Source organism: Equus caballus, chromosome 12 (genome assembly GCF_041296265.1).
Source record: "Equus caballus isolate H_3958 breed thoroughbred chromosome 12, TB-T2T, whole genome shotgun sequence".
Classification (NCBI taxonomy): domain Eukaryota; kingdom Metazoa; phylum Chordata; class Mammalia; order Perissodactyla; family Equidae; genus Equus; species Equus caballus.
In genome coordinates this window covers 32,122,762-32,139,605 of record NC_091695.1, presented here as the reverse complement: position 1 = coordinate 32,139,605, position 16,844 = coordinate 32,122,762, and the positions used below count along the sequence as shown (strand labels likewise).

The 16,844-nt window shown below is 52.7% G+C and overlaps 1 protein-coding gene across 33 annotated transcripts in view; it reads right to left on the bottom strand.

The window, feature by feature from the left end:
- LOC138916677 (liprin-alpha-1-like) overlaps window positions 1–16,844 on the bottom strand; it is a 105,941-nt gene that overhangs the window by 38,433 nt on the left and 50,664 nt on the right. For 17 of the 33 annotated variants that reach the window (XR_011423986.1, XR_011423987.1, XR_011423999.1 and 14 more), the window contains 8 exons: window positions 15,870–15,944; window positions 15,407–15,490; window positions 13,321–13,452; window positions 11,951–12,013; window positions 10,815–10,894; window positions 6,685–6,820; window positions 3,331–3,554; window positions 431–662 (listed from right to left, as the gene is read on the bottom strand). Coding sequence is in view for 12 of the 33 variants with exons in the window: in XM_070229817.1 (XP_070085918.1) it covers window positions 431–662; window positions 3,331–3,554; window positions 6,685–6,820; window positions 10,815–10,894; window positions 11,951–12,013; window positions 13,321–13,452; window positions 15,407–15,490; window positions 15,870–15,944 (1,026 nt within the window). In the remaining 21 variants the exon portion in view is untranslated. The remainder of the gene's footprint in view (window positions 1–430; window positions 663–3,330; window positions 3,555–6,684; window positions 6,821–10,814; window positions 10,895–11,950; window positions 12,014–13,320; window positions 13,453–15,406; window positions 15,491–15,869; window positions 15,945–16,844) is intronic. The other 16 variants (XR_011423989.1, XR_011424000.1, XR_011424001.1 and 13 more) reach the window with 1 other exon arrangement.

Sequence of the window (16,844 nt, the reverse complement as noted above, 5' to 3'; positions counted from 1 at the left end):
TTTTTGAGGGCATATTCTGTACCCTCCAGTCAGGCATCCCGAACGTAAAGACAGATAGCACTGACTCTCTCTGCACATTTTCCTATATGTTACGATGGCTGCTGTATTTACTTTTGTTACACTGTCTATTGCTGGAAAACAAAAATATCCCCCTAGCTGCCGAACCCTGCAGAGCTGACCACGCTCAGAGCTGAACAAGTGAAAACTTCTCTGGAGTTCAGGCATCACCCCAATATTAAAATTAATTTGTCACCATGCTATTGTTGAATGATTAAATATGAGTTGGTTTTAAAAATCTCAAACCTCTGAGCATAACAAATGCACCTGATTTTCTTCCGGGTTAAAAATAAAGCATATTCTTGGTGTCCAAGACTTAAATCAGGTGTGTCGGGGGCGAGGGGAGACAGCACAAGAAAAGACAAATCCTTACCAGAGTCATGATACCTAGTCTGTCCACCTCCCGAGCTGGGCTGTGCGGAATCCTTCGCGGGGTGGACCGGCCACTGTTCGGAGGAGAGGAGCCGGCGAGCGAGGAGGCAGGGTAGAGGGGAATGGAGCTCACTGATCTAAAACGACGAAGATTGCCAAAACTCCCACTGCCAACTCGACTCTCAATCTCCTCCGCCCGCTGCTCTGTGTTTTCCTTTTCTTCCTGTATCAACCTAAAGTAAAAACAAAACAGTCATCCTTCCTTCATTAGCAGACAGATTAACGGGTTCAGATGAAAAAATCGGTGCTTGCATTACTGTAAGGAAACTCCAATGACGGTTGCTCCAACAATTAACACTTCAGCAAAAACGTTCTACTTTTTCTCTCTTTAACACACTCGGCTTCGGAACAGCACAAAGTACACCTTCCACTGAGTCTTACCAACTATCTCTGATCACTCGCGTTTGATTTTATTTACGTACCCCACAAGTCTGGAGGGGCTAGTTGGCAACTCTCTTACTACACAACGAGATGTTTGAATTTTACAGCTCCGACATTCCCACTTCTCAGGGCACAGCTGCACATTTACCTATCGGTTTTTTTGACTGGAAACTGGGAACTCTGATATAATCAAAAAATCAATTTACAAAGCAATCAGGAGTTTCCAAACACTTAAGTCTCTAGACTAGACGAAAACATTGATTTTTTTTTTTTAAAGGTTGAGTTCGAACAAAAGTATTTTGTTTGTATTATTTGACAGAATTCTCCACCAGCCTCATCTGAATGAATTCACGTCAACCATGCTGCATTAATTTGGAAATTCATAATTAAAGCTCTTCTCTCCTAATGTATAGTGGATGCTTAAACAGCAGTTTTAATATTTGACTATGCAAATCATTACTCTAATATTAAATTAGTAGTAACCTTGCAGTAACCTGTCCAATTAAAGTTCTACTTATATATTCTGAAAGTACTTTCTGTTACTGATACCAAGGCAGTGGACAGAATTTACCATTTATATCAGGTCAACTTGCTACATAAAGAAGAACCCATTTTACTTAGCAATACACTGTGAAAAATAAAAGCTGACGTTTATAATCCTTTCGCGTTTCCCACAGCGATGGGGAAAGGCAGTCTTCCGGGCTCTGCGGGGTTGAACACAGCACACGAACCGTGGTTTACGGAGGCAGACTGCAGGCCGCACACCCCTTCCTTGCAGAGCCTACAGCTCTCCCTGGAGTTAGTTCTGCCCCTCCTTCCCTCCCGCAGGCTCTGCGCAGGAACCGGCACTTGGCATCTGTGTCAGCTTGACAAGAACAAAATGTTGGCAGCAACTCTGCCCGGACCTCCCGCAGGGTCACCGGCACACGGCTGGTCTCTGTGTGCATGCAGGACCGGACCACGGCTGCCTCAGGCCTGACAGGGCAGATCTTGGGCTCCCTGTCACCCTGCACCCCAGACCTAAGGCCTCTTAATCCCCCCTCGGACGGGCAAGTCTTTGGCTTGATGAGCAGTGCCATGTCTGCGCCCAGGATCCGAACCAACGAAACACCGGGCCGCCTGCAGCGGAGCTCAGGAACTTAACCACTCGGCCACGGGGACAGCCCCCCCTCGGATGGGCAAGTCTTTGGATTGCACCCCACAGTCGGCCCTTTGTCGTGTAAATTTACTGTTATAACTGCTAAGAGGCTTTCGAAAGAAAACACCTCTGAAACACTGACGAGGTTAAGATTCAAACCATTCTTTGACCACTGTCTTTTTTTTTTTTTAAAGATTGGCGCCTGAGCTAACAACTGTTGCCAATCGTCGCCTTCTTTCTTCTTCTTCTTCTCCCCAAAGCCCCCAGTACATAGTGCTGGATTCTAGTTGTGAGTGCCTCTGGTTGTGCTATGTGGGATGCCGCCTCAACATGGCCTGAAGAGCGGTGCTGTGTCAGCACCCAGGATCCAAATTGGTGAAATCCAGGGCCGCCAAAGCGGAGCGCGTGAACTTAACCACTCGGCCATGGGGCCTGCCCCTGACCACTGTCTTGTAATGAACCAATTTTCACATTCTATTAGTTTAATAGAGGAAAACGCAAGTAGGAGTGGGAATTTGCCAATCTGAAAACCTCGGCTTTCTGTTCCAGGTGGTTGGGTGACACACCTGAAAACGTGAGGCTCTGAAAGACACACAAGAGGGCCCTCCTCAGCGCTGGAGGAGGCACAAGCGGCAGGTGGACGCTGCCCCAGCTCCCTGCCCCCCGCAGGGTTCAGAGTTGGGGGACACTCAGGCTGGAGGGGGGCAGGAAACTCTCCCTCCCGCTTCCTACTGCATGTTTCACCTTCGCTTGCCAGTGGACTGAACTCTGGCGTTTCTCCTTGTAAGTCACCCGCCACCTGGCACTGCCCGTGAAAAGAGTCCTGCTTCTTACCCACAAGGGCGCCAGGCCAGTCCACCTCCTCCTGGCTCTCCATGGTGCCCTGCCCCACACCACAGCTCCCCTCTGCACTTCGGAGCAGGGAGGCCTCCTCCGATGTGCGCTCAGCTCTCTGCACCCCGCCCGTCTCTGGAACCCGGCCTGGGATCCAGAGTGGCACAGGTGGACACTGAGCTCCCCGGCAACGCTCTCCAGCTGTGTCATCGGCTCGTGGGGGAACAGACCGAACCCCTTTCACCCTTCTGCAAGATCTTACACAAGTGTACCCACACCACAACTGTGGCGAGAACGCCCGGTCAACTGAACTTTCCAATCAAGGGCAACCTCAGAACTTAAAACTATTCAAACAGGATTGAACTAAGTTTTACTATCATGGGACGTGTAGAATACGTCCACAGTATTTCTTCCAGACTGTCCTAGGTAGCATACAATTCTTTAGAGACATGCATGGTGTCTGTGGTGCTATGCACAAGCCCACGTACCTGATCTCCTTGTTGATGGCGTCCAGCTGCTCCTGAAGCATCATGGCCAGCGTCTGGGCATCGGCCTGCCCACTGGGGGACAAGAGGCCAGCTGGGCTGAAGATGGTGTCCCTGTCGTCTTCGCCGTCGGACGCGTCCACATCACTCTCGAAGGCCTGCGCCACGTTGGCCAGGACACTCGCTTGTTGGGCACGTTCCCAATCCTGTTCATTAAGAGTCTGTACCTAGAAACAAGAAAATCAAATCTCAGCAAAGATGGAAAATAACAACCAAGTTACAGCAACTTACAGTAAACCTAGCAGAAACTTAAATATCTTTTAAATAGAAGCCCAAAAGATTTTGGAAAAATAGGCCATGCTTGTAAGTTGCTGACACGTATTAAGCAGGCAGTATTGCAGGGGCAGGACAGTCGATTACTTAGACTGCCTGGTAACAGTCACATCTCACTGTGGACACAAGGCATTTCCATGACGTTATTCACAATGGTGACAAGACCGAGTGCAAACAAAAACTGAAAATTAGAAAAATACACCATGGGGGGGCCGGCCCTGTGGCATAGTGGTTAAGTTCGGTGCACTCTGCCTCGGTGGCCTGAATCCACGGGTTTGGACCTACACTGCTAGTTGGCCACGCTGTAGCAGCGAACCACATATAAAACAGAGGAAGACCGGCACAGACGTTAGCTCAGGGCTAATCTTCCTCAGCAAAAACAAAAACAAAAACCACACACACAAAAACATGGCACGATCAGCCACGCTAATGGGAAGTAAAAAGTTCACTAGATCCACGGCAGCTGTGTTCACTGCAGTTGCCACACCACTGTACTAGTGTTATCGAGTAACACACCTCACTGGAGTTCCCCAATCCTCCCTCTTCTGAGCCCGGTGTGGACGAGCACAGACAGCAGCAGGCAGGGGCAGAAGGAGACAGCAGGGCAGCCGTTGGACGCACTCGTCTCAACACCCAGGGAAGAGCGAGCTGGCGGACCACAGTCTCTAGAGAACTGAGGCTCTCGGAGAAAAGGCTCCTCTGTGCCGAGCCAACTCCTGTCTCGCGTGATGGAGGGGTACCGTGTGCAATCAGAACGCGCACAGAGAAGGCATGCGCGCCGGGGCCACGTGACCCATCCCGTGCGGCTGTCTCAGCCCCTCTCTCGAAGCCTCCATCTCTTCCTCTCCCGTCCTCACTGAGCCCAGGGCCCTGCCTCCCACTTCACTGACACGACATTAGAGCAACCACAAGACTTGAGATGCCCTGCTGGCTTATCTCCCCGTCCCCCGGGCCTTTACCCATGCACTCCACCTCCCCTCCCAAGATCTGAGGTCGCGGCCAGGTACCTGGGCCCCCACCCAGGCCAGCCCCACCTCTGGGCACGAGGCGCACCCCCTCTGGCTGACTCCAGGCTCGCCTGCTGTGCTCCCTCCCTCTCTCGGGGTAATCGATTCTCTACTGGCCCACACCCATCAGCCTGAGAAGGTTTGCGCCCTTCTCCCTCCTTCAGATAACACACCAGAACCACGGAACCTGGATGCCACGTCTCTTTCCAGCCACCACTGCACTTCGTCCCGATGCGTAAAAGGTCTCCAGAGCCGCCTCGACTCCGCCTCCACCTCCTCTCCTCCTGCTCCCCTCCCCTCCCACAGAGCTGCTCCAGGATCAAAGCGCCCACCTTAAGAAGTCCGCCACTGACCTCCACCGCCCTCTCGTCTGGCCCATCGGCAGGCCCAGGCCTGCTGCTCTTCCCTCTTCCCTGAGCATCTCGCTCACTCGGCTGCAGGCCCCGTTGTCCAGGGTTTCTGCCTACCTCCTTGTCACTCTTTAGTCTCCTGCCGGTCCTTTCTCAGTCTCCCCAACCTCTCAATTTTGGAGGGGCCCACGGCTCTATCCTGGAAGCTCCTCTCTATCAACAGGCACCCACTTTGGACTTGATCTCATCTTACACCTTTAAACACCATCTGTATGGTCATGACCCCCACATCTTTATCTCTAGTCCAGACTTCTCTCTTGGGTTCCAGGCCAGAATATCCAACTGCCTACCTGACACGTCCACCTGGACAGCAGATAGGGCTGTCGACCTGATCAGGGCCAGGCTCCACTCGTCTCCCCTGCCCCGCAGTCTTCCTCATCGCAGGAGACAGCCTCCAGCCTCCAGCTGCTCAAGCACGGGCCCTCGGGGGCCTCACTCGCCTCTTTGTCTCATACTCTATATTCAACCCATCAGCACATCGTGTTGGCATGACCTTCTAATATCTCCAAATGGGTCCTTCCCTTCCTTGGCTCAAATGTCACCGTCCCTGTGAGACCTCGCTGGCTACCCTACTTAAAACTATCATTCCCCTCCTACAGCTCAGGGTACCCCGGGTTTCCTTTCCCTGCTTATGACCATCGGAAACCCTGTGGTGGTTTAAATATACGTCCACACTTCTCTAACACTCCTCCCTTGGCCCACAGTGAGGGCAGGACTCGCTAACTCACTCTAACGCGCCCAGGTGAAGGCGTGCTGCCTCCAGACCAGGGCCTCAGAGGCTCTGGGGCTTTCTCCTGGCTCTCTCTCAGAATGAGCCCGGAGCAAAGCTGGCGGGCACCTTTCCAGGACACTCAAGCAGCCCCCAGAGAGGGGCCAGGCAGAGCCAGGCGAGTGAGCCTGGAAGTGCACTCTTCAGCCCCAGGTGAGAATCCGGACGGCTGCAACCTCAGGAGAACTGAGCCCGAACTGTCCTGCTCACAGCCCCGAGCCCACGGAACCTGTGAACTCTAAGTGCTCCTTGCTTTAGGCCACTGAGCTCGCAGCAGCCTGTGACCGCAGTGAGAGGAAACTGACACACGGCCCGTACTGTACTTCTCACGCACGCTGGCTCCTCACTAGAACGTGCGCCCTGGCGGTGCAGGCATCTTCTCTGCCTGTATTCACTGCTGGAGCCCTAGTCTATAATGACGCCTGGCCCAAACCAGGTGTGCACTGAATACGGGTGCTGTAAATAAAAATACGCAGAAGTAGATAAAGACGTGCTGTTAAACAGACACAAGTAGGAAGGTATTTAAACTTCCCGATGTGAATTCTTCTCACTAAAAGATGACGGATACACGCATTCATTCACGCTTTATCGCTGCTTCCAAACCGTACTAATTACATTACGTTGCACTTAAGAGTAGGTCATATTCTATCAGAACTTGTTCTTCAGAAAAAAGCATGCCTAAAACGAAACTCTTAGCCAGAAAAAGGAAAATGGGGGGAGGGGAAGAGAGAAGGCGACCTATGACCATTGGAATCCCCAAAGTCTCAAAGTCACGGGACGAGCAGGAGACACGCCCGAGGGCCGGCAGCTCGCGGGCGGCGAGGACGGAGGCCCTTGCCTTGGACGGCTCATCCCGCAGGGCTGCCACGCGGCCTTTCTGGGGGCGCCGCAACACCGCGCTGCTGCTGGAGGCGTCTGCGGGACCGTCTGCCACAGGGAACCTGAAATCCGAGACACTGCCCAAGTGGGGTCGGCTGAAATATGGAAAACAAAAGGTCATTATTAGATAAGAAAAGCGAACTAAGTTTGTTAGTCAAGCCAGAAGCTGTCAATTTGGAAAACACGTAATTTCACAGAAAAAGGACTCCAAGGAGGGCACCTCTGTCCTCGCTCCCGCCAGCACTGAGCCTTTCAGCCCCGCCAGTGGGGACACTCCATACCTAGGAAAGCCAATGCTGCCACTGCAGACCTGGAGATGAGAGGATGGGGTCCAGCTGTCTGGGCCGTGGAAGAGGCATCCGTCACCCATGTCAGGGCCCGCAGAGGGGTGTTCAGCCCTGCCTCTGCTCGACCTTCTCCTCGACCCACCAGGAAGCACCCGCACCCCGACCTGCGGCCTTCTACGGTCACTCTCCCATTTGTACCAGGCTCCGCAGTGTGAGGCTGGTGGACACCGACACTCCTCTCTCTGCGTGGCACTGTCTGAAGCGCTCCCACAGGCCCCTCGGAGGGAGCGGCTGCAGAAGCCCTTCTGACCACAGCTCGGGCTGGTATGAACCGGGCTGGGCAGGACGCTTTGAGGATTCCGAACCAAAAGCAGAGACTGCGTGCAATCAGACTGACAGACAATCAACACTCCCGGCTAAAACAGTCCCCTGAACCAGTGACTGGGGCCCTGAGCACCCGCGAGGGAGACGCTCAAGAGAGTCACTAGGAGAGGCCCTGGGGAGGAACTGGTGAGCAGAGGCGAGGAGGGCGCAGCCCAGCCCAGCGCTCAGCCCTGACCGTGGGCACCCCAGCCACACCTCAGTCCTGGCCCGCCACCGAGGGCCTCCCTGTTCTCCGGAAAGAAGGCTGGCTGCCTTCATTTTCAGGAGGCCTTACGATCTGAGAAGACAGAGTCCATTCATCTGATTAAAGCCAGTTAGACAGGGGACCCCTCGAGCCTCCCCACCCGATCGTGGACAGGGCCAGGGTGACATGCCAACTCATCTACTTTTGGTACACACCTCTCGACATCTTTTTAAAGAAATACCTTCTTGTAGCGTTACACGAGATTTACTGCCTGTTCGAAGATCTCCAAGTCTGGAATTCCCCTTGGAGCACACCCAGCCCTACTTCCTCTACCCCTTACTCCTCACGACACTCTCACTCTCCCTCAGGGTGACTTCCAGCCCAACTGCTCTGGGGCCGTGAGACGGTTCAACGGCAGATGAAAGCGATGCACCTGAAATCCTGCGTGTACCTCTGGATGGTTCGGGAAGCACAAATGCTTCCCGATTCTGACACCCCTTCCCAGGCTTACCTGCCTCCCGACCCGCCACCACCCTGCAGCTGATCACTTGCTGAAGCCTCTCTTCTATATGGCCAATCTGTTTATGGAAGGCCACCCATCACCGTGCTTTTCCACTCCTCAAGCTAGACTACCTTTTCTCATGGAGAAGATCACAAAAACAAGATGACCGATCTCACCGTGGAGTCACACCAAATGAGCTGAGCCTGCCCTGCCTGCCAGACCCCTTCTCCTCAGTCCACCCAAGGCCCTTCCACGCCTACTGTGATTGGTCTTCCCCCGTTTCTACAGCTCCCAACCACCTCTCTTCTAGGCCACTTGACATGCAGCCTCTAGCCTTGCCTCCCTGAAACAAAGCCCTTCCCTCCGCATGCAGCCTCTCCTGCCCACTGTCTTCAGACCACTCCGCCCCAGGTGACCTTGGCCATCCCCTCCTGCCACCTCTGCACTACCAGAGCAAAGAGCTCCTTTCTCTCCTTGTCTTTCACCTCTAACATCACACCTGGGACCGGCAAACATGTCAAGACGTCTCCATCGGAAAAGCTGCCCCCAGCTCTGCCACCCCCTCAAGCTCCTACACCGGCTCCCTTCCCTTCAGGACTCGACTTCCACAAGAGTCACACACGCGTGTCCACTTCCTCTTCACCCACGTGCCTGTGAGAGCCTCCTCGCACACACGCCTGCAATCCCGAGCAGCGGGTCCGCCTGCAGCGCTCTAACGACACGAGCCTTCCACCAGCAAGGACCTGAAGCAGAAAGCAAGTGCCTGTTCCCTGCACTGGTCCTCCTCTGCACCTCGCTCTCTGAAGCGCACACTCTCCTCCTCGAAACTCCACCTTCCAGTGGGTTCGGCGTCAGGGGAAGCTTCTGGCTCTGCCCCTCTGTCCTCACTGATTTCTCCTCTAGTTTCTAGGAGTGGGTTAGGCAGGGACAGCCGCAAGATACCCTTCAGGATGTCCTAACTTGGCAAATGCCGGAACACCTGCAGAGGTTCAGAGCTTCCTCCTGAGTCGTGTTGGAGGCAGGGGCCCATCTCCTGTGTTTCAGTCACTGCCACCAGGTAAGCGCTTCGATAACTTTTGCTAAAGCGTAACTCTCACTTGATGACCATTTTCTACAAAGAAGTAAATCACCTAAATGAGAATTACCGCCTCTACCACGATGAGGAAGAAAAACTCAGGATGCCGGGCAACTTGGTAGATTCACGCCGAGCCAGGGGGCTCACTCCCGCAGCAGCCGGCCCGGTCACGCCTCGAAAGATCTGCGAGCGCCACGCCGTTAACTCTCAGCCTCTTCAAAACATACAGACTCCAAGCGCCGCACCAGACACGCGAACGTCAGGGCATCCTCCCGCTCCAGCAGCGCAGGCTCTCCGCGGCCTTCTCTTTCACCTCGAGGATGCGACCGTCACTCCCAGGTGGACGGGGCTTCCTCTGGCACCCTGGGCTCTGTCCTCCGATCCCGACACCATCACGCCCACACTCTGTCGGGTGCCTCAGACTCATATGCCCGACACTAATCAATCGTCCCCAGCCCCACCTCCTCCTGCGGTTCTGAGTTGAGTCAAGGACGTGACGGGAACCTCCAAGGTACCAGAACCTAACCTTCAAGATGATGCTGTCCTCTGCCCTCCGGCCTGCTCCGAAGCTCCAGGCTCCCTGAGCTCAGGCCAGGCAGTGTGTTCAGTTGGCTGCCCCTGTGGCCTGCATGTGTTCCTGTACACACACGGCAGGGGCTGGAGCGTGTCTGTGAGTGCATGAGCTCCCCGTACACACACAGCAGGTGCTGGAGCGTGTCTGTGAGCACGTGAGCACCCTGTACACATATGGCACGTGCCAGAGTGCGCCTGTGAGCATGTGAGCGCCCTGTACACACACGGCAGGTGCTGGAGTGCGTCTGTGAGGGTGTGAGCGCCCTATACACATACGACAGGCGCTTGAACATGTCTGAGCACCCCGTACACAGACAGCAGGTGCCAGAGCACGTCTGTGAGCACGTGAGCACCCTGCACACACATGGCAGGTGCTGGAGTGTGTCTGTGAGCGCGTGAGCACCCTGTACACACATGGCACGTGCCAGAGTGCGCCTGTGAGCATGTGAGCGCCCTGTACACACACGGCAGGTGCTGGAGTGCGTCTGTGAGCATGTGAGCGCCCTGTACATACATGGCAGGTGCCGGAGCATGTCTGTGAGCACGTGAGTGCCCTGTACACACACGGCAGGTGCTGGAGCATGTCTGTGAGCACCCTGTACACACACAGCAGGTGCTGGAATGTGTCTGTGAGTGTGCGAGCACCCTGTACACACAGGGCAGGTGCTGGAGCGTGTCTGTGAGCGCATGAGTGCCCTGTACACACATGGCAGGTGCCGGAGCATGTCTGTGAGCACGTGAATCCCCTGGACACACATGGCAGATGCCGGAGCATGTCTGTGAGCGCCCCGGACACACACAGCAGGTGCTGGAGATTGTCTGTGAGGGTGTGAGCGCCCTGTACACACACAGCAGGTGCTGGAGTGCGTCTGTGAGTGTGCGAGCACCCTGTACACACACGGCAGGTGCTGGAGAGTGTCTGTGAGCACATGCGTGGCCCGTACACACACGGCAGGTGCCAGAGCACGTCTGTGAGCACGTGAGTGGCCTGTACACACACGGCAGATGCCGGAGCACGTCTGTGAGCGCCCCGTACACACACAGCAGGTGCTGGAGAGTGTCTGTGAACGCGTGAGTGCCGTACCCGTGGTGAAGGGACACCCCTCTCAGCCTCGCTTGGTCCAGCTCAGCCCTCAAGGCTTCGATGTCCAGTACGAGCTGATCCTACAAAACAGCAAATGACACATACTGCAGCTGTCTCCTTCAGGATTTAAAATTATTTGCATCAAATGTTGAACATAACCATAATAGGTTAAATTAGCAGTTATAAATATCAAGTATTTTAGTTCTGAGAACGTTTTCTCCGAGAGTCCTATAGTAAACATAAACACTCAGACCACCAAATTAGCTTTATAAACCCTGATGCATAAAAAGTCATGTCTTAGTCAAAGAGAAGGTTTTAGAGGCGAAACACCGAGTCATTAACAATTATTAATTCTGTAGAGAGATTTGGGGTGGGAGAGGCGAACAATACTCACCTTCTACTGCACAGACTTCCCTGTGTTGTCTTTTTCCTTTCTGTATTGTCTTTGTCTCACATCGAGCACACATTCATTCATTCATGAATCATTTGTTCATTTGTACGTCCAATCTCATTTTTGTACACGTCAAAACAGTAAGGAAAACTGACAAAAAACTTTTTAAGTCACCTATAACCTTCTAGATCTATGCTGTCCCATACAGCAGCCACTCGCCACACGTGGCCATTGAGCACCTGAATGGGGCTGGTCCAAACTGAGATGTCCTGTAACTATAAAGCACACAGCGGGTTTCAAAGACCCACTATGAAAAAATGAATGTAAAGCAGCTCATTAGATTTTATATTAATGACATGATAAAATAACATTTGACTCTATCAGGTTAAGTAAAACTAATTTCACCTGTTTCATATTACACTTTTAAATGTGGCTACTAGAAAACTTTAGATTATACATGTGGCTCCCATTACATTTCTGTTGCACAGCACAGTTCTAGACGACAGGTTTGTGCTAAGGTTTTAGCTTCCAAATGAACCCAGAAAGGACTCAGAACTCTGATCCCTACCCGCTGCCAGACTTAACATCCACCGCCAACACAAACGCATTCACGCACAACTCTAGGAGTGCCATAAATCTTACAGCAGGGAAGTTTGACCCCACTTCACCCAACGTCTGTAGTAGTTATAGCAACAGTGAACTCGCTCAATTCACGGATTTCTCAATGATTTAGAGATTTAAGTACCTTATCATGTTGCGTTTCTTCTAACTGCTTTTTTGCATTTTCAACTTCTCGTAATAGAGAATTCTGCAAAAGATGAAGAGTCCTTTAGTGTTGATTCTTGAAAACGTTCCACATAATAGTATGGCTACATTTCTGTCTAAGACAATAAAGTACCACGGAAAAGGGGCCACGTGAACGTACTCATGAGCAGTATTAGAGTGAAATGCAACAGTGAGACCATCGCAACTTCTCATGATAATTTTTAAATACAGAACCTACTACCTCCGTGATGGATTTTTCTAAGTAAGCATGTCAAGCCCATAGTGTAGGCCTATCTGCATCCGTTAAACTGGTTTATAGTAGCTTTTAGATTTTACAATTCATCGGTCACTTGGGAAACCTGACATAAGTTTCAAATGTACAGTTTAAATCTAAGGTAAAAGTATTCTGCCCTTAAGGTTGGCCCACTGATCAAGGAGGAAAGGGGGAAGCGCCCTGTGTGGTCTCTGATAACGCCTTTCCTGACGGGCTCTGTGCAACAGGAACATCACGTCATTAGTAATGACCACTGGTCTCTCTCGAATGAGCGTGACCACGGTGCCCACCTCAGGGCAGGCTCTGGCCATTATCTTTAGGGACACCCGTGCAGTCGGGACAGGTCGTGCCAAGGCCCAATGCAACTGTCGCCCATGAGAGCTTCTCTGACAAATTCTAGGGCTCTCCTTCACCCTGGGGATGGCTGAAGTGTCCCCATGATGAGAGGAGCATGAGTCCTGCTCAGACGTTTTCCAAACTGAATGGAGGGAGAGAGGGAGGAGCTGGAACACTTTCAGTTGATCCAAGCCTTTATTTTACACCATTCTCCTACACCGTTATGTTTATAAATGAGACAGAAATTAACTTCCGACGCAGGAGCAACGAAGGGGTGAGGGCTGGGCCCAGCAAAAGATTCCAGTGCAGGGGCTGGCAAGCGAGGGCCTGTCCCTGTCAACAAAGTTCTACTGGAACACAGTCACTCACTCACATGTCACCAACGGCTGCTTTCATGCTCATTATTAGTAGGCATGAAATTATTTTGCTCAATCACTCATAATTCGTAAAAGCCTAAAATTTTTACTATCTGGCCCTTTATAGAAACAGTTTGCCAACTCCTGCTCTAGAGAATAAGAATGGTAAACAAGCTTCCATACACACAAATTGGGCAAGAACATAACAAACGAGAAGTTAATTCAGCGAGCGGTTAACAGTTGGCACTTTTTCCTCCTTACGGAGTCATTTCTACTTCCTGTAATGGCTGTTAACCACCATTATGCAGCATTCCTGGGGAGCAGAACATGGGCGATCTCTCTGTAAAGGATGGGAAACCTTCGGCGAGGTGTGTGACATCCCACCTTGTCTTCCAGGGCAGCCATCCTCTCTTTGGGATGAAGCTGGAGCCTCTCATCAGACTCTGACAGAAGCTTGTCGACGGTGTCGGACAGGCGTTTGTTATGCTCCTCGTTCATCTTCTCTCTCTGCCTTGCCTGGAACAGGAGAAACAAAAACCTGGCCACTGCGAGCAAAGGCAGGATCGTTTCCCCCACCGTGGAGTCACCCGTGCCGCCATCCCTGGGCTGTTCCGGCCCTCCGCCATCAGTGGACGTCTACACGATGACCAGGACTGCCTCACAGGCGCAGAGAAAGGCAGGGCCAAGTCTGCGAGAGCGTTAATGAGAACGTCCACTGCTCCTTAAACGAGGCCCTCACGGGGCCTCAGCAATGTCACCCATCCCTGACTGTCGGGTGGGCTCCAGGAGCAGATTTACACCCAGACACAGCAGAGTTTCAAGGGGATCAGCTTATCCACACACCAGTGGAGGAATCTGCCCATGTAAACAGAAGCTTGCGTGTGGATTCAGGAGAAAAAATGAACTCAACTCACAAAGCAAAACGTAAAGAAATTCATCTGGGGCAAAAACAGTGGAGACAGAGACTTTCACCTGTTCTTTATACTCCTACATCACTTGAATTTTTCGTAATGAACGTTTATGTTGAAAAATTACAAATAATCACGAGTAATTTTAAAACTTAAAAATAAAGTCGCTAAGTCTGTGTTTTATAAAACTATCATCAATTTCATGGCTTAAAAAGCTTGCTTTCACCCCTTATTCTGAACAAAGACAAAGGGCACGTGGAGGGGACAGGAAGGGCTAACAGGCGGCACCTGTCAGGGTGAGTCCCCCGGGCCGGTGGGCAGCTCCCGGGCAGAGGGCAGCATGGCTCGGGGGCTGAGACCTGCGCTCAAGCCACGCTGCCTGGAGGAGCAGCCCACAGGGAATCGCCAACACAGTCAAGCCCTCCGTGCTTCAGCGTCCTCAGCTGACCACCACGGGTGCCAGCATCTCCCTTTTCTCATGGGTCACGGTCAAATCAAACAGAAGGCTCTCAGAATCATGCCCAACACACAGCAGCTACCACCATCTGGAGAGACCCAGCACACCACACAATAAGGCACCGGTGTTCAAATATTTTTAAAGCAAAGCAACTTAAACGTTTACTTGGAATTGCCTTACTTATTAATGGCACCCCTATCTCAACACTGGTCCTTCCAAATTCTATCAACAGTTCTGAAAGTAAGGAAGTGCATCCCCAAACGGATAAAAATCTCTGCCTAAGAGCTACGCGTGTGCGTATGGGGGGCAGGCAGAGGACTAAGATACAATCTTCTGAAGGGAGTCAGAATGTTTGAAAGTCTGCGGTCCACGCCCAAGAATACGGGCTTCTGGTGAAAATAAAATCTGACGGCCTTGAATTGGTGTCGTAAGGTTGGGTGCCAGCCGGACGCAGGACGGCCACTCGCTCCATTGCCTGGATGCTCCACACTGACACCTGACCAACTCCTCAGGGAAAACTCTCTCAGGATTCAACTGACACGAGCCTCCACTGCACACTCTCTTCACAGCTCACAGCTCAGTCACAGTCTCCTCTTCCTCGCCAATACCCACCTCTGCACACACCTGTGTGTCTGCAGTCATACTTTGGTACTTTGGGAGACAGTCAGGCCCGTGACCTGAATTTGGGCTTTCAGTGCCATATCCTAAGCAAGTGGACCTGTCATCTAGGACAACACGCCTCACTCTAAGTTTCACGGGGACCCCAGGCCAGCACCTCAGGTTTCAGGGGCGCCTGGAGCAGGTCCCCTGACGGGCTGGTCAGAGAAGCAAGCGGCCTCCTCGGGCTGGGGACCCACCTCCCTGCAGGGCCTACGGGCACCAAGCTCTTCCCCTGCTGCAGTGCTGGCATGACTGTCCCCGGGGTGGATGCACCTGTCAGCAGACGACTCGTACATGAGGCCACAAACGAAACACACATGACAGGATGGAGAAGGGACCGGTGTCCGCGTCGGGACAAGTGGAATCACGAGGTGTCGCTTTCCCCTGCCTGAGCGCGTCCCCCCCGCACCGGGCTCGGCGCTCGGCCTTGTGCCTGGACACGTACCCGCTGCAGCTCTTGATTCTTCTCCTCCAACTGTGCCTCCATCTGGCGCAGCCTCTCCTCAATGTTGCCGTGTCTCTCCTCGGCCTGTCAGCAAACACAGTGTAAGTTCAACCAGGGTCTCCGCTTCCCTGGCAGCATGCTGTACGCCACTGCGGCGGCAGCCAGCGGAACATGCTCTGCGTGCACCACTGTCAACCACGTGAGACGGAAAGCGTCTCCTTACATCTCCCGACACAGCCTACGTGGCTTCACGTGCTCATCTGGGAAGCGGTTAATCCTCTCACGTTGGTGACGCTGAGGCAGGACTGGTGTTGGTGACAAATGTGGTGAGAGAAATGTGCTTCCCCGACCCCGTGCCCAATTTCAGTGGATCGTATGCTCCCCACCCTCACACCGCGTTTGGTTAGTCAGCAGGGAAAGCAGGAAGCAGCAAGCGCGAGTGAGAGCAATGCACACGTTCTACCTTCCTGAGCTGGGAAGTAAGTTCGAACAGTTTAGCTTCCTTAGCAGCAGACATTCCAGAAGACAAAGGGTCAGACTATAAGGCCAACCAGGGACAGGAGAGACGACAGGGGAGAGAAGAAACCGACACTTTAAACACAGATCACGAAGGAAGAGAAGCGGTTCTGCGACAGCTGTTAGCAGTGAACTTGGTCTGAGGGAGGCCTGTGCGCACTCGACAGCATCTGACCCACCCAAGGCGAGTTTTCACCAGCAGCAGCCTGTGCCTGTCCTGCCCTTTTCCCACGGGTGCCCTCCCCAGCAGCTCACTAAGCTCGAACCAGGCGACATGAAACCACTGACGGAGGCGCCCACACAGGCCTCTGCCAGGAGGCCCCCTGGCCCGGGGCCGCTTCTCTGCCTGGCTGACTCCCACGGGCACTGGAGGCTAAGCCTTCCCTAGGCCCAGGGAGGCTGGGCTCTCTGTCATCACGTGCTTCCTCCTCCCGTACGGGCCACCTGCTTCTAGTACCTACAACATCATTCTGAAGGTGCCTAGTCACCTGTGGATAGAGAGGGCAGGGCGCGTGTCTTGCATACGCCTAGTCAACATTTGTTGAACAGATGAATGAATAAATTGCTTAAAAATTTGTTTATTACAAATTTATTTTCATTGTCTTTAAAAGAAAATGGCAGGGCTAGCCCTGGTGGCCTGGTGGTTAAGTTCGCTGTGCTCCGCTTTGGCAGCCCGAGTTCAATTCCAAGGAGCAAACCTATACCACTCATCTGCCAGTGGCCATGCTGTGACAGCAGCTCACATACAAAAAAGGGGAAGACTGGCAACAGACGTTAGCTCAGGGTGACTCTTGCTTAGCAAAAAAAAAAGAAAAAGTAAAACAAATGAGAATGGTGTTTTCCGATTTCTGGGACCAAGTCTATCCTTCTACACAAAGCTTCCATCCTACACTTTGAGTTGCTGACTAACTCTAAGCAGCAG